This window comes from Oncorhynchus mykiss, chromosome 10 (genome assembly GCF_013265735.2).
Source record: "Oncorhynchus mykiss isolate Arlee chromosome 10, USDA_OmykA_1.1, whole genome shotgun sequence".
Lineage (NCBI taxonomy): Eukaryota > Metazoa > Chordata > Actinopteri > Salmoniformes > Salmonidae > Oncorhynchus > Oncorhynchus mykiss.
In genome coordinates, this window is record NC_048574.1 from 34,953,648 (window position 1) to 34,971,506 (window position 17,859).

The window sequence follows — 17,859 nt, forward strand, 5'->3', positions numbered from 1 at the left end:
GTTCAAACACAGTAAGGCAGTTTGATTATGCTTACTATATAACTAAAACTCTGTTTCCTGTCATTTTCAACATATTTACAATATTCTTAACACAAAATGACATTTGAGACATAAACATAGTTTTCCCTCTCACAGACCAGTTCCAGATTCCCTGTGTAAAAATGTCTACAAACAAAACATTAGGCACTTTTTAAAAAGTATAATATATATATAGATGTATTTATTTATGTAGCTTTCATCAACATATGTATACTATATACTTTTTAGTATGTACCTTTCTACCATTTCACATTTGTATAACAATTTCCATAAGATTATGTTAAGGAAAAAAACAAACAAATGTAATCTTGATTGGCTATATTCTTCTACCTCAGCGAACCCTGTTGTGTTGGTTTGGACCAGTAGTCTTTTGGCACACATTAGTATTGGATAGCAACAACTGGACAGGATGACAAAGAGTTAATGATGATTTGATGGGTTTGCCTTCACCTCTCTTACTCCTCTTCCAGTGAGAAAGGTCAACCAATCCCACCATGGTTAGTTAGGACAGTGCTGCTCAACGCCAGGAGCCATGTCCAGATGAAGATGGATCATTAACATTCTGAAAGAAAAGAGGAAATGTAGATGTTAGCAAACAAATCATAACAAAACCCAAAAGGAGAGGTCTGGATCTAAGATTTACACCTTCGTAGCCTAATGGGAAAATCTCTTTCTCCATCTCGCTCACATATGGCTGTAACTGTAATGTCAATCAATAGAACGTTTTTCTTGTCTTCCTCGCTGTCTGTACACAGGTCATTTAACAATGCCACTAGAATATTTTTCAGTCTGAGAGTGAGCTATACGGAATCCCCCACCCATTTCATTATGTGACATTTTTGAAAGCCGCAACAAATAAATTACATTTCTGTTTTGGATTTAGCATTACAAAAGTATGGGTTTTGAAAGATAAATTAACATTACATCTGTGAGTGTATCACTGAAGTAAAGCAGGTTTAGTTAACACACAAATTGCACACAGCACAATAGAACATTCAGGAAGAAAAGAGAATCGTCACAGGGCCACTGTGACGAATGATCTCTCATGGAAGTGTTGAAGTGGATGTTTGTGGGCATCACTATAGAGTAAGTAGAACGACACAGAAGGATATCAGGGTTCTGCTTGGGAGCAACCAGCTTGGGGATGAGGATTGGAGCCAAACAGGGCAAAGGGGAGTAAACACTAAACCCAAACACAAAACAAGGGGCGCTTGGCATGCTGGGGAAGTGTTTCAGTGGTGGCAACAACACAACACATTCCACTCCTGCTACACTAGATATGAGTCAACAAAATAACAACAGCAGACCCGTTATAATGTGATCAAATCAAATAATTATACATTTTGAAAATAACAAAATATTTGTAGAGTCTGAAGAAACCGTTTTTAAACAGGGTAGCCTACGGTCACTCACTACTCATCTACAGCACAAGAAGCACAGACAAAAATACTTAATGAATCCACCTCAGATCAGAGTGATTCTGCTCTGTTCTGCCCACCAGCCACATCTGTCTCCTCCACTGTTACAGTTAATGCTCCTGCAGTTCCCTCAGTCCGCGCTGGAAACTCTCAACACAAGCACTTGTGTAAAGAGCTGAAATAAGGACTTCTCTTTCCTTCTTACCACACTCCTCAAGAGTTCTCAGCACTCTTCTCTCTCTAATTCCTTTTGATTACAAAGTGCAACACGCGGGATATGAACCCAGGTCTCCAACAGGAGCAACCAATATCTTAGACCATTAGACCAAGAGGAAATTCCCTGTTGGCTCAAGGGCAGACACTGGTTTTGAAGTTTGCAGGCATAGCTACCTAAACAAGTGACCATGTCCAACTCATGTCCACTACAAAATCATCTGCATTCTGTTGCCATAATTCAATATTTCAACATCCACAACTAAATACAAATCATTCAGCCCCAACTATTCATATCTCAATTTGACGGCAGTAAAGAAAATGTCAATGACAATCCATAACCCTCTCTCGTCTCCTGCATCATCCTCTATTCCAATGCAGGCTTAAAAAAACACCTCCAGTCAATGGATCATGCACTCTGGAATCCATCTCTATAAAATATACAAACACAACATCTTACGGTATTTGCCATGTGAAAGCCAAAAGCCAAAAGACAACAAGACACCCACACATTAACACAAACACCTGGCGACAGTCCTGGCCCCTCCACCTCCACCCATGTGAAATGGCTCATTACCAGCAGACAAATCAATTAGCTTCGCTCTCTGAACGCCCACTTGTGAAAATGAGAGACTCTCATTATACAACCCTCAGCCTGGCAGACAGCTATACAACCCTCAGCCTGGCAGACAGTTATACAACCCTCAGCCTGGCAGACAGCTCAACACTTCTTCTCACAGACCGGAATCCAAGTTGCACATCAGACATGGCTGAAAGCTTTAGGGTGAAAACAAGGATCCATAGATCAAGTGTATTTGGCTGGCTGAGTGTTGAATGTTGCACTGAGAGGAGTAACCACTTTATGTTTGGTGATTGTTGTTACCACACAAGAGCTGTGTGGGCTGTTTAATCACACACTAAAGGATAAGCACATTGGGGTTGATGAAATGGCTTCATAACAAGGAGGAGATGAAGAAGAGAGTGTGAAAATAGGTTGTGAAGGTGAAAACAGCCTGGGTGGAACAGGGCAATTTGGCAAGGGTGGGTGGGGGCAGAAGGATCAGGATAAAAACAACAACACTTTCAGTGGCATTACTAAGGAAACGAAGCGAATAGGACTTCCTTTGACGTAAGGAAAATCAAAGAACCAAAAATACCTGCCTCCTTTCTCCAGGCTCTGTAACATACTGCACATGCTGCTGACACAGGGCTCAGGAGTCATTATTTGACATACAGCGGGGCAAAAAAAGTATTTAGTCAGCCACCAATTGTGCAAGTTCTCCCACTTAAAAAGATGAGAGAGCCTGTAATTTTCATCATAGGTACACTTCAATTATGACAGACGAAATGAGAAAAAAAATCCAGAAAATCACATTGTAGGATTTTTTATGAATTTATTTGCAAATTATGGTGGAAAATAAGTATTTGGTCACCTACAAACAAGCAAGATTTCTGGCTCTCACAGACCTGTAACTTCTTCTTTAAGAGGCTCCCCTGTCCTCCACTCATTACCTGTATTAATGGCACCTGTTTGAACTTGTTATCAGTATAAAAGACACCTGTCCAAAACCTCAAACAGTCACACTCCAAACTCTACTATGGCCAAGACCAAAGAGCTGTCAAAGGACACCAGAAACAAAATTGTAGACCTGCAGCAGGCTGGGAAGACTGAATCTGCAATAGGTAAGTAGCTTGGTTTGAAGAAATCAACTGTGGGAGCAATTATTAGGAAATGGAAGACATACAAGACCACTGATAATCCCCCTCGATCTGGGGCTCCACGCAAGATCTCACCCCATGGAGTCAAAATGATCACAAGAATGGTGAGCAAAAATCCCAGAACCACACGGGGGGGACCTAGTGAATGACCTGCAGAGAGCTGTGACCAATGTAACAAAGCCTACCATCAGTAACACACTACGCTGCCAGGGACTCAAATCCTGCAGTGCCAGACGTGTCCCCCTGCTTAAGCCAGTACATGTCCAAGCCCGTCTGAAGTTTGCTAGAGCGCATTTGGATGATCCAGAAGAAGATTGGGAGAATGTCATATGGTCAGATGAAACCAAAATATAACTTTTTGGTAAAAACTCAACTCGTCGTGTTTGGAGGATAAAGAATGCTGAGTTGCATCCAAAGAACACCATACCAACTGTGAAGCATGGGGGTGGAAACATCATGCTTTGGGGCTGTTTTTCTGCAAAGGGACCAGGACGACTGATCCGTGTAAAGGAAAGAATGAATGGGGCCATGTATAGTGAAATTTTGAGTGAAAACCTCCTTCCATCAGCAAGGGCATTGAAGATGAAACGTGGCTGGGTCTTTCAGCATGACAATGATCCCAAACACACCGCCCGGGCAACAAAGGAGTGGCTTCGTAAGAAGCATTTCAAGGTCCTGGAGTGGCCTAGCCAGTCTCCAGATCTCAACCCCATAGAAAATCTTCGGAGGGAGTTGAAAGTCCGTGTTGCCCAGCAACAGCCCCAAAACATCACTGCTCTAGAGGAGATCTGCATGGAGGAATGGGCCAAAATACCAGCAACAGTGTGTGAAAACCTTGTGAAGACTTACAGAAAACGTTTGACCTCTGTCATTGCCAACAAAGGGTATATAGCAAAGTATTGAGATACATTTTTGTTATTGACCAAATACTTATTTTCCACCATAATTTGCAAATAAATTCATTAAAAATCCTACAATGTGATTTTCTGGATTTTTCTTCCTAATTTTGTCTGTCATAGTTGAAGTGTACCTATGATGAAAATTATAGGCCTCTCTCATCTTTTTAAGTGGTAGAACTTGCACAATTGGTGGCTGACTAAATACTTTTTTGCTCCACTGTACGCTGACAGCAAACAATCTCTACCACAGGTAATGAAGACCACTGACACTGGTCAGGGCCCAGGGGATGACACGGTTTTACACACAGCCTGCTGACCACCAGACATGTCATAGTTTATGGTTCAACTTCAGTCATCCGGTTCTAAAGGAGGATATCATGTAACCTAACCTGTATTCCACAGTTCTTTAAACACGGCTTACCCTAAAGGGTCTCCTTGACCTGAGAAGTAGTCATTAATTAGACCAGCAGTAAACACTCTAGAAAAGGGTGTCCTTGCAACAGTAACAATAGCATTTATAAAGGCAATCATCATGTAAAACAGCTAAGAGGGTAAAGGTTACAACGAAACAAACAGTCAAACTTTTTTTATGTGTGTACTCCAGAATTAAGAATTCATTAACTGTATTTGGGTAGAATTAAGGGGGATGTAAATATTGTGTGTATTTCTCTCTCTACCCAATTAAATACCAGTGTAATCCAGAGGTGGTGGGGCCAGGGTAGGCCTTTATCAGGTTGTATAAACTAAAACAGTGCTAGTTTACCACACACAGCATCTGCTGTGTTCTTAGGCTATTAATGCTAATAATTTTACATAATAGTTGGGTGCCAGTGCCACTCCGATCTACTGCAACCCCTATACAATGGAAGCCATTATTTATCCAGCCATCATTGGGCTACATTTTAGCTTTCATAAGCCAGCACAATCCATTGTCTAGAACATCCTGATCTCATAGCATTTCATATTATTATGTACATAAATCTGTGACTCTCCATTTAATGCTATGTTACAATTCATATGATATGTGTTACTTTGTGAATGTCCATCACCCATTTCATATGATATGTTACGAATTACAATTTGTATTATATGTTACGAATATGCAAAATGTATCATATGTTACAAATTCTAGCTAGCTGGCTAATGTTACCTAGGCTATGGGTTAGGGGTTAGGGTTAAGTTTAGGAGTTAGATTAAAGGGGTTAAAGTTAGGGTTAGGGGAAGGGTTAGTTAAAAGGGTTAAGGTAAGGGGAAGGGTTAGCTAACATGCTAATTAGTTGCAAAGTTGCTAATTAGCTAAAATGCTAAAGTTATCCACGATGAGATTTGAACACAACCTTTGGGTTGGTAGACATTTGCGTTATACGCCCACCTATCCAATCCACTTTAGATTTTTCCTTAAGTAACCATCTGTGTTATGTGACCATATCAAATGTAACATATCATACTAATTTGAGTGTCACGGATTTAAGTTTACTATGTTACGTGTATTCTAGGAGACCAGGCTGCTCAGAGAAGGACAAAAAGGTGACATGGTTTATTTGAGAAAGGAGTATTTGTGTTGCATGCTTCCCTCTGTATAAAAATGACTTTGCCCTTGCAAACTCTGATGGTGATATAAGATTGTTTTTCAACTCAAGGGAGGCAGAAGTCATTTTAAGTAAGGATGCCAGCCAACACCTCAACTCTGAGCCTCAACCCTGCACATTTTTGTATACATTTCTTTACTTCAATTTATTTAGTAAATCTTTTCTTAACTGTTATTTTTCTTAAACCTGCATTGTTGGTTAAGGGCTTGTAAGGAAGTAAAGAAGCATTTCACAGTGCATGTGTACAATTTGATTTGTGTGCAAGAAATTTACTCCATAACAAAGATTTCGGTAACACTTTCTCTGACACCCAGCGTCATAACAGAATGCCAAGAGTGTGTAAAGCTGTCATCAAGGCAAAGGGTGGCTACTTTGAAGAATCTAATATAAAATATTTTTGGATTTGTTCAAAACTTTTTTGGTTACTACATAATTCCATTTGTTATTTCATAGTTTTGATACCTTCACTATTATTCTACAATGTAGAAAATAGTCAAAATAAAGAAATCCTAGAATGAGTAGATGTGTCTAAACTTTTGACTGGTACTGTATATATATTTTTTTATTGACCATATTAAATTATCATTGTATTTACGCACACATTGATGTCAGACAATGTACCACAATGCTCTGTTGCTGATGACTGGGATGAATGCAGGAGCAGATTTAAGGAGCAGGACAAGACACCCTCTTTTTGGTAAAATAAATGACTAACATACCCATTAGTGTGTGTTTGAGTGATAACACAGAGAGAGAACAGGTGTTGAGTAACTTTACCTTTTCCATCTTTCCTGCTGCTCTGGTGAAGTGCCCTCCGCTCCTCTGATTTGAAGAAATCAATACTGGCGTAGCCAGGGTTGTTCCCCAAACCAGTAATGTCTCCCATCATGACTCCCCCACCAGCCCCATTGTGGACTGGAGCGAAGATGTTATGGGGGGCAGTGGCTCCCCCCTCCAGTTCATTCTGAGAGCTGTCCTTATTAAAGGCCAGGTCCAGATCAATGTAGTTAAGGCCTTGTTTAGCAGACCCAGAGGACGAAGCCTGGGATGCGACTGCATCTGACTGGGCATTCTCCCATGGTGAACCCCTCTCTAGTCCTCCTTGTCGATGAGGTGCTGCTGCTTGGGCACTATCCAAGAACAAGGAGCCTGAGGAGGACAGCTGGAGGGGGAGAGGGGGAGGAGTAATGATGAATGTCTCAGAGCGGTGGCGTCTCCGTCCCAGTTGGTCGCCCCTGCCAACCCTGTCTCTGGCCAGCCTGCTGCTCTGGTTCTGGTCAGGAGATGAGTAGGACCTTGCTGAGGGGAAGTCCAAGCCTGATTCCTGCTCCATTGATGAAGCTTGGGCAGCATGCATGGCGGGCGCTGCAGGGTTAGGCTCTGAAACTATGCTGAAGGCCATCTCTGTGTAGTTTGTATATGAAGTGGGTAAGTCTGTTGGCACTGCAGCCCTATGCCCACCTACAATGCCCTCTGCTGCCCTAGCAGAGGGCCTATTACGGGCCAAAACTGGGGGCTTGGGGCCAATAGCTGGGGGCGGGCAAAAAGGTGATTTAACAGGGGTCCCAGTGGATGGGCAAGGGGAGTTTCCCAACCCCAAATCCATGTTGACGTACTCAGTAGAGGCAGCCAAGGCAGCGGAGGTGGCCAGCGGTGCAGAGAAGCTGCGGGGGAGGTTGGTGGAGCCACCGTGGCAGAGGGCTGGACGGTGACGGGGCCTCTGGGTTCCATGGGTCACTGACAGTCCGTGCTCTGGCCCCCACTGGCCCCCTCTCCTACCCCCCACGTCACCACCCCTGAACACTATGCTGACATACTCCCCAGGGCTCTGAGGCTCTGTGGGGAAGAGGTTCTCCTTAACCCTGGGCAAGGTGTTAGCTTTAGACATGTCCACAGACACACTGAGGGGACGAGGCTTCCTCTGCTGGCCCCCTGGGCCATGCGATACACGTTTCTGCTGATAGGATCCATCCTTAGAGCGTGCTCCCCCGTTCCTGAACCCTGGCCCTGTTCTTGTTAGTCGTAGCCCTCCCCCAGCTGCCACTGACATGGGCCGATCCTCCAGGCTCTCACTGCTAGCTGAGCTGGAAGAGAAGGAGGAAGAGGAGAGGGAGAGTTGACAGCCTCCTGCAGGGCCAACTGTGGCTGTGTCCCTCTTGCTGTAGCCCACTTGTCCACCCCGATTTCCAGCACTGTCTTGGTCACTATGACCCCCCTCCTTCCTTTTCCCTTGATCCAAGTCATCCTCAAAGCGTGTGGAGAGCGTGTGTTTGTAGGATCGTGGCAGAGAGAAGTAGGAGTAGACCATCTTGTGTTGTAGCGGGTTCTGTTCAGGTTGCGAGGGGGGTGTGCTGCAAGCCGAGCGGATACTGATAGGAGACATGTTCATGTAGTCACTGCCAGCCCGGCTCTCCATGCTGCCCCGGCTCCCCCATATGGCCATTCCATGCATGTCTGGGGAGCAGCTGCTGTTGGGGGACATGACCATGTAGCCCTCTGAGACAGGCAGACTGATGTGTTGGGGGGGGGACACGCTGCTGTTGGGGGTCATGGCCATGTACTCATCATCAGCCCCAGGCTTGGCGCTGACGTCAGACACGGCCACAGACAGGGAGAGGGAAAAAGGAGGAGCCGTCACTCCAGGTAACATGGACATGTAGCCACTGTCCACTGGTCCCCCTCCTCCTCCTCCCGCCTCTCCTCGGACCACATCAACCCTCACCTGGGTCTCCCCAACGACGGACCCTGCTTCCAAGCCCCCTGCTGCGAAGCCTCCTGATCCGCGCCGCCGTGACACAAAGGCGTCCCTGCTAACACTCCGTGACATGACGGCGTACTCTTGGTTCGTATCCTCCTCTTCCTCCTTCCTACGAGGGGCCAGGCATTCGTGGGCAGTCAGGGGCAGGGAGGCCCTCTTGCTGAGGAGTCTGCGCTCTGCCTCACACTCCCTGCTGGAGGAGCGCCGCAGCATCCTGCGGCCCTGAGGACGCTGATGGGACCCAGGGAGGCTCTCTCTCTGGCCCATCACTATGTAGCTGGAAGAGCCCTCTACATGAGCATGGTGTCCCATTCCACCATTGGACCCTCCAGGTAGACTGGGGACCAGTAGGGAGTGCTCTCCAGGGCTGGAGCCATACTCGTCTGAGGAGCCATAGTCACTAGGGGAACCCGACACAGATACTCTCTGAGGGACGCGGGTGTAAGAACAGATCGCTACACCTCCCATTGCCCCTCCGACTAGTCCACACTCTGAGCCATGACCAGAGCTGGAGGAAAGGCTTGGGGCTGGGGAGGTGGCTGGGTTGGGGGTGTAGCGGGCCAGGCTGAGAGTGATCTTAGCTGGGGTTGGAGCTCTGGTGGGCTTAGGTCTCAGGGTGGGTGTAGTGGAACAAGATCCGTTCAGGCTGGGACTGGAGCTTGCCCATGCCCCTCTGGCTCCACCTCCACCCTCCTCCGTCCTTCCCCCGATGCTGGCTGTGCGTGCCCTGGGGAACCCATGGCGTGGCGTTGGTGAAGTGCTGGTGCAGTTGGCCCCACCTGCTCCAGGGGTCTCAGTCCGGGCTCGTCTGCCAAAGCCCACCTGGCTGGGGGGCAGATTGGGGTGGTGGCGGCGGGTGGGGACACTGATGGGGTTGGAGGCGGTGCCCCCGCCGCCTGTAGCACCCACAGACTGAGACTTACTGCGCTGGCGGAACTCCTCACTCAGTGCCTTCATGGCCTCCAGCAGGGTCTCATGCATGTTCTGGGCCACCACCGAGTCCTCCACCTGCATCCAGAACTCCCCAGGCCCCGTCATGGCCGAGCGGCCCACCTCGATGAAGAAGAAGTTCTCTGAGTGGCCGCAGCGACGCACGTTCATCAGTTGTAGGACCACGGCGGCCACGTCAGAGTTGAGCTTGACAAAGTTGACCGTCTTGTCGGTCAGGCACAGACGGTGGATGCCCACTAGATTTCGGGCCTGGCCAAGCCCTTTAGGCCACACCTTGACCTGCCACACCTCCTTGAAGGTGGGGCCTGGAGGAGAGGGGAGTCCACACTCTCCACCACTACCACAGTCCTCTGGGTTTTTACCTGCAGAAAATCAGGATGAAGACACATCTCTATAAACAACAAGACAGAAAACTATGCAAATAGATATAGAGACAGAGAAAGCCAGACAAATGTTGGAAATAGAATTGACAATATTCGGAGGAATCATGGGGTAGCACAAGACGAGAGTTGACAGTCAGGAGACAAAAATATTGTATACAATATTCATATATTATCAAGGTTAGAGTGACCGTCAGTTGTAGCACAATCAGCACATTTAGACACTGAACTCTGACTGGTTAAATATGTGACGAGCCTCATCATTCATCCATGCAGGTTCTGTTTCATGAATGCATTCATAATAAACATTCATTGAACAAAAACACTCATGTAACAAAAACCCATCCTGCTGCATGATGGTTTAGAGCGTGTGGTGGATTGACATTTGATATTGTGTGAATAAGGCCGTTCTTCAACACTATTTCTATAAAAAATATTATTGGGTTGGTACAATAAAGACTGTTAATAATCATGAAAATGATCAATCTTTATAACCTACAACATGTAAATACTCTGTAACTACAGATTATTACAAAAGGTAGCCTAGCGGTTAAGAGCCTTGGGCCATAACCAAAAGGTTGCTGGTTCGAATCCCTGAGCCCACTAGCTGAAAAATATTTCGATGTGCCCTTGAGCAAGGTACTTAACCCGAATGGCTCGAGTAAGAAGAGACAGCTAAATTACTAAAATGTCAAATGTAAATATAAAATACTGACAATCGCATTGTAACTCCAGATGTGTTTCATTTAGCAACATTATTGCTCCCCTGAAGAAACCCACATCTATTCCTAGGTCTACTGTTTAATTTGTGTAAAAGCTGTAGTCTATAGACATTAATGACATTGGCCTATTTAAAAATTATAAAAATACCATAACCAGAGGTGTAAAATAAAGAAGAAATAATACAAATCATATGCAATAAAATATAGCCACATTATTACAATCATTATTAAGATTATTGATTCCACATTACTACTGAAACGATAGCAGGGTTGGGGTTAGTGTTACAGCATAACAACCTAAACACGAGGGAAACCGATAGAAACCAGTTTTCCAATGAAAGCACGCAGACGCTGCGGATTTCCTCCCTGCCAGGCAACGCCATAGCACAGAAATGTAGGTTATGCGCACGACATGCAGAGGGACGTGTAGAAAAACAAAAACAGAGAGCACTCGGGTGCATGGCTGCGTCCTCTGCAGTAAACGCTTTGAACGATGTTGTGCTGCAGCCTATTTGGTCGCGAATACGAAGAAAAAATCCTATTGGTTCATGCACGTTGCAATAATTGTGTAGGCTAACATGCAGCAAAATGAAAATGACAAAAAAATATTGGTTAATATACCAATAAATGATTCAGATAAGCTACTGCTCAGACACACCGCATGCAGTGGTCCACCACCTCTCTTGAACTGATATGCAACTGTTCATTGGATAGGCCTGTATGTAATATTTATAATAGCAATATCCTGTATTTAAGGTAACATACGCCAAATTTCTACAAAGAGCATCGCACGTGTGATGGGCAATAAAAAAATTAAAAACATGTTATCGCGTTACAGATCTGAATGTGTAATTGATGTCAATCCAGAATTGCTAGCTGGACCAACACTGGCCAATGCAGACTAAATGTGCAAGGAGAATATTGGGCATAGTAAACCCTTGTATGACTTACATTTCCACTGAAGGTCCAGCATGGCCTGGTACCATTCATTCTGGACATCCTCACTGTCTGCTGCAATGGCAAAGCTCTCCCCGCGGGTATACATCACTATCATGTGCTTGTTCTTGGAATCCGCCCGCTTGTTGATGTTGAAGCAAGTCTCCAGATTCAGCGCTTTTTTCGGGACAGGTGACTTGCTTCGGAATTTCTTCTCGTTCTCATAATATTCTAGACGGGCAGGGCCCTCTTCCGAGGCTTCCCTCAAAACGAAAAATCGCCGGTGCATAGATTTCTGCTTACGGAGATACCCGCTTTTCCGAACGTCCTCGTAGCTCTGCTGCTGTTGTAGCAGCTCTGCTGCATGGTTCTCCATTACTAGACAGGTCTCTTGTTTTGCTTGCTTAAAATCTCCCCACTAAAACGAGCAGACGATTCATTAATTATAGCCACATTCCTCTTCTCCTTCTCATATTATCCATAGAGTGAAGCATTAAACGTGCGTGCCCGGAATAAGCGAGCTAATTTGAACATGTGCTATTTATATCAAATCAGCTTTTTCCCTCGTCTGCGTGCACACACAGGCGTGCACATGCGGCGAGCGACGTCTGCACACTGCTCCCTATAGCCAACCTATGCTGCTTGCTGGAGTACTAGGACTACTCCTACTCAGTCTATTTACTGTAGCCTGACCTACTACTCTGCATGGACTCTCACATTGATGCGCCTCTATGCATGTTCATCTACTGCACAGTGATAGCCTGTTATCGCATGTTTCACCATCGATGGACTGATCAATAAATATCCATATGTTAGCCAATAGGCTAAGTCCTATAATTAGCCTATTTATGTGCTTACAGAAGTGCACCTCTTAACTAGCCAGAAGGAGAAAATAAGAGCAGTCAACTACGGAATATATTTTTGCTAGCCATATCACTCAGTTTCTATCCCAACATTTTTTATTAAATTATTCAATGCGGAATCCCTTCTCCTGAGCATTGACATATTTATCAAATCATGCTTTCATCAGAGCGTTTGCGACACCCGTTGGTCACTCCCTGTATGGGTTTATATTTGTGAACATTTTGTGGGCTATACATCAAGCAGACTGCATTGATCTGCCCAGGAGAAGCTACAGGCAATACCAACAGTATTCCTTTTTGGGCGCATAAGTAAACATTCAGCACCGTGGACAGCACCGAGGTCAGCGCTGAAAGCAAAAAGATTCATGCTGATTCAGCAACCACATCCGTGAACAGCGCCACAGTCAGCTTTTCAACACCACCACCGTTAACAGCGCTGCAGTCAACTCTTCAGCACCATGACTGTGAACAGCGCCGTGGTCAGCGCTTCAGCACCACATCTGCGGACAAGGCCACAGTCAATTACTCAGCACCTTGCCACAGAGTTTTCAAACCACATACACAGTTTACAGCAGGTATAAAGGTGCAGCGAAATGCTTATGTGCTATCTTCCTCAACAAAACATTACATTAATCATCAATAACAATCAAAAGAGTCAAGTCAAAAGTAACAAGTAGATGAAGTAATAGAAGAGGTAGTTTGCATAGTAATAATGCTTTATTTACACTATTTACAAATAAACTAAAAGTATGAGGACACCCCTTCAAGTTAATGGATTCAGCAATTTCAGCCCCAGGTGTTGCTGACAGGTGTATAAAATCGAGCACACAGCAATTCAATCTCCATAGACAAACATTGGCAGTAGAATGGCCCGTTCTGAAGAGCTCAGTGACTTTCAGTGTGGCATTGTCATAGGATGCCACCTTTCCAGCAAGTCAGTTCATAAAATTTCTTCCCTACTAGAGCTTCCCTGTTAAGTGCCGTTATCATGAAGTGGAAATGTCTAGGAGCAACAACGGCTCAGCCGCGAAGCGGTAGGCCACATAAGCTCACAGAGCGGGACCGCAGAGTGCTGAATCATGTAGCACGTATAAATTGCCTGTCCTCGGTTGCAACACTCACTATCAAGTTCCAAACTGCCTCTGGAATCAACATCAACACAATAGCTGTTTGTCGGGAGCTCCATGAAATGGGTTTCCATGGCCGAGTAGCACACATGCCTAAGATCACCATGCGCAATGCCAAGCGTCGGCTGGAGTGGTGTAAAGCTCATTGCCATTGGACTCTGGAGCAGTGGAAATGCGTTATCTGGAGTGATGAATCACACTTCACCATCTAGAAGTCCTATGGACGAATCTGGGTTTGGCGGCTGCCAGGAGAACGCTACCTGCCCCAATGAATTTGGAGGAGGAGGAATGGTCTGTGGCTGTTTCTTAATGGCTCGAGCTAGGGCCTTTAGTTCCAGTGAGGGGAAACCTTAACGCTACAGCATACAATGACATTCTAGACGATTCTGTGCGTCCAACTTTGTGGCAACAGTTTGGGGAAGGCACTTTCCTGTTTCATCATGACAATGCCCCTTGCACAAAGCGAGGTCCATACAGAAGTGGTTTGTTGAGATCGGTGTGGAAGAACTTGACTGGCCGGCACAAAGCCCTGACCTCAACCCAATCAAACACCTTGGGGATGAATTGGAACGCCGACTGCATACCATGTCTAATCGCCCAAGAGGGGAAGCTGTTATAGCATCAAAGGGGGGACCAAATCCATATTAATACCCATGATTTTGGAATGAGACATTCGGCAAACAAGTGTCCACATACTTTAGGTAATGTGGTGTATTAAGTGTGTTGTGGAATCAATATTATAGAATAGAATAGCAGTATTGACTGTGTGTGTGTGTGTTTATGGGTGTTTGTGTGTAAGGTTGTGTGTAAGGGTTGTGTGTGTGTGTGTAGTCAGTGCAAATAATTTCTAAGGTGCTGATAGTCTCTTCGATGTAAATAGTCTGTGCAGGTCAAAGGTGCAGATAGTCTGTGCAGAGAGACAGCTAGGTTTAGTCTGATGGCCTCCTACCAGCAGTCTGATGGCCTGGTGGTAGGAGCTGTCTCTGAGCCTTTTTGTCTGTGACCCGATACTCCGATACCTCTTGCCAGATGGTAACCGAGTGAACAGTCCGCGGCTCGGGTGACTATCTTTTGGGCCTTCCTCAGACACCGCCTGGTGTAGATGTCCTGGAGGGCAGGTCGCTCGCCCCCAGTGATGTATTGTGCCGTCTCCACCATCGTCCGTAGGGCCTTCTGGTTGAAGACAGAAGGTTGCAAGTTCAAACCCCCGAGCTGACAAGGTACAAATCTGTCGTTCTGCCCCTGAACAGGCAGTTAACCCACTGTTCCTAGGCCGTCGTTGAAAATAAGAATTTGTTCTTAACTGACTTGCCTAGTTAAATAAAGGTTTTAAAAAAATGTTTAAAAAAAGGGCTGGATTACATGACAGAAAGAACTTGTTGCGAAGGGGAGAGCCTCGTGATACATCAGAGAGAGTGTATTTTGTTACAAAATACAGCACAGAAGCAGAGAACATTAAAATAATCAATGACGGCCTAGGAACAGTGGGTTAACTGCCTGTTCAGGGGCAGAACAACAGATTTGTACCAAGGTGTCTGGCTAGACTGTAAACTCTCCTTCCAGACTCATATCAAACATCTCCAATCTAAAATCAAATCTAGAGTCGGCTTTCTATTCCGCAACAAAGCCTCCTTCACTCACGCCGCCAAACTTACCCTAGTAAAACTGACTATCCTACCGATCCTCGACTTCGGCGATGTCATCTACAAAATAGCTTCCAATACTCTACTCAGCAAACTGGATGCAGTTTATCACAGTGCCATCCGTTTTGTTACTAAAGCGCCTTATACCACCCACCACTGCGACCTGTATGCTCTAGTCGGCTGGCCCTCGCTACATATTCGTCGCCAGACCCACTGGCTCCAGGTCATCTACAAGTCCATGCTAGGTAAAGCTCCGCCTTATCTCAGTTCACGGGTCACAATGGCAACACCCACCCGTAGCACGCGCTCCAGCAGGTGTATCTCACTGATCATCCCTAACGCCAACACCTCATTTGGCCGCCTTTCGTTCCAGTTCTCTGCTGCCTGTGACTAGAACGAATTGCAAAAATCGCTGAAGTTGGAGACTTTTATCTCCCTCACCAACTTCAAACATCTGCTATCTGAGCAGCTAACCGATCGCTGCAGCTGTGCATAGTCTATCGGTAAATAGCCCACCCAATTTTACCTACCTCATCCCCATACTGTTTATATTTATTTACTTTTCTGCTCTTTTGCACACCAGTATCTCTACCTGTACATGACCATCTGATCATTTATCACTCCAGTGTTAATCTGCAAAATTATAATTATTTGCCTACCTCCTCATGCCTTTTGCACACAATGTATATAGACTCTCTTTTTTTCTACTGTGTTATTGACTTGTTTATTGTTTACTCCATGTGTAACTCTGTGTTGTCTGTTCACACTGCTATGCTTTTTCTTGGCCAGGTCGCAGTTGTAAATGAGAACTTGTTCTCAACTAGCCTACCTGGTTAAATAAAGGTGAAATATATATATATTTTTAAATCCGTAAAAATAATTGGGGAATCTTCCAAAGTGATACGCTACTACGCCAAGTCTTCCCTGAGCCACATTTCATTAACTGCAAAACCACTCATGTCATCTATAGATTGGAATGTCCACAGTGCAACGTGTTCTACATTGGACAGACAAAGAGACACCTTCAAGACTGCTTAGCGGAACACAAGTACACAATACGGATAGGCAATAAAGACTGCCCCATGGCAAGGCACTACAAGTCCTTACACCATGGCAACCCTGCCTCCCTACAAGCTATGGGTATTGATCATATTCCAGCCTCTATTAGAAAAGAGGGCCGTCTTAAACAGTTTAACCAAAAGGAAAGTTTGGGGATTTACAAACTACAGGCCACTAAGTCCACTGGTTTAAATGAAGATATGGATTTACAAACTACAGGCCACTAAGTACCCTGGTTTAAATGAAGATATGGATTTACAAACTACAGGCCACTAAGTACCCTGGTTTAAATGAAGATATGTATTTCTCATTCTTCCTGTAGGGTTGTGATAGGTCCATTTGCTGTCATCTAGTGGATATTTTGCTCAATTGCCCTCAGCTATGTTTAGACTGTTGTTGTTAATGTTTGCTGTGTTCTAGTGTAGTATGGAATATATTGCTTTCTTTTTCTTGACACTTCTTCCAGTCATATTTAAGGCTAGAACTACCTTTCTAGGCATTCTGATACTTCTAGCTTGGAGTTAAATGTTTTGATAACATAGCTACAGTATTTCACTTTTTAATGTTTATAGTATTGCTTACCAGGTGTGTCCAATCAATTTTGTAACCACTCCCTCTTCAAATTAGAGCTAATTGGAAAAGCTGTTCAAAAGAGGACATTGTATTATTTCTTTGTACTCCCTGACGAAGGGCATGCAGCTGAAACGCGGCGGATTTTTAAAACTTTGTTTCTATACAAATAAAGGCATTTTAATTCATTATATGAAGAGGGCCTTGGTCCTCCTTTCTTTTTGATGACCGATTCACCCCTTTTACCAAAGAGCACCTTCTGTCTACCAAAATGTACTATTGTGAACCTTAGTAGCACTTCCCTTCCTCTTCTTTCTACTAGACCAGACTGGGGTTTAGGAAGTCAATGGGAGTGAAAAATGTATCCTAAATTGTAAATTGTCTCGAAATCTAAGACACAATCTAGATTTGAGTCAATGTCTTAAAGGAAAATTCCATCCCAAAACTATCTTTTGGTATTTGTTTCATTAGTCCATTGTTAATATTGTTCCAAAAATGTTTTGCATGTCAGCAATCAAGTTTAAGATATCTAACTTTCTAAATACAGAAATAGAGTCGGCTGTATTTCATACTGGTTGTATTTCTGTATTTAGAAAATTATATATCTTGAAAACTTAGTTACAAACCCACACGTTTGAATTTTCATCAAAAACAACTTTTTAGTGAAGTAATGCCTTTGATTTGATGCACAGTTCAGTAAAACATAACCATTAGGCCCAATGACGTCTTTCTGTGCTTGAGTTTAGCTAGCATGTTGCCATGACATCGCATACAAGCATGTTCGGGGATTTCTATTGGAAAAACAGTTTCTGTATAGGCTCTTTGACCACCCCCGTGGTCAGCTCTAAATGACCTGTGTTGTTGTGTGGCTAACAAAGGATTAGACATTATGTATATATGTATTTTTTTAAATCATACGCCCTTGAAAATGGCATTAATTCCTCATTTGTTTAACTCTTTCCCCACAATGATC

General features: G+C 44.5%; 1 protein-coding gene across 1 annotated transcript; it reads right to left on the minus strand.

Moving 5' to 3' along the window:
* Nucleotides 1–203: 203 nt before the first annotated feature.
* On the minus strand, nt 204–13,622 carry si:ch211-284e13.4 (insulin receptor substrate 1-B). The gene is made up of 3 exons (XM_021618189.2): nt 11,640–13,622; nt 6,655–9,948; nt 204–601 (listed from the first exon to the last, which is right to left on the minus strand). Exons 1-3 carry the CDS (start codon nt 11,998–12,000, stop codon nt 594–596), a joined length of 3,663 nt encoding a protein of 1,220 aa, XP_021473864.2. The 5' UTR covers nt 12,001–13,622; the 3' UTR covers nt 204–593.
* Between the last annotated feature and the right edge of the window lie 4,237 nt (nt 13,623–17,859).

Coding starts and splice junctions, on each gene's coding strand:
- si:ch211-284e13.4 (XM_021618189.2), bottom strand. CDS start 12,000: ATGGAGAACCATGCAGCAGAGCTGCTACAACAGCAGCAGAGCTACGAG. Junction 9,949..11,639: donor GCTGGACCTTCAGTGGAAAT/GTAAGTCATACA, acceptor GATTTTCTGCAG/GTAAAAACCCAGAGGACTGT.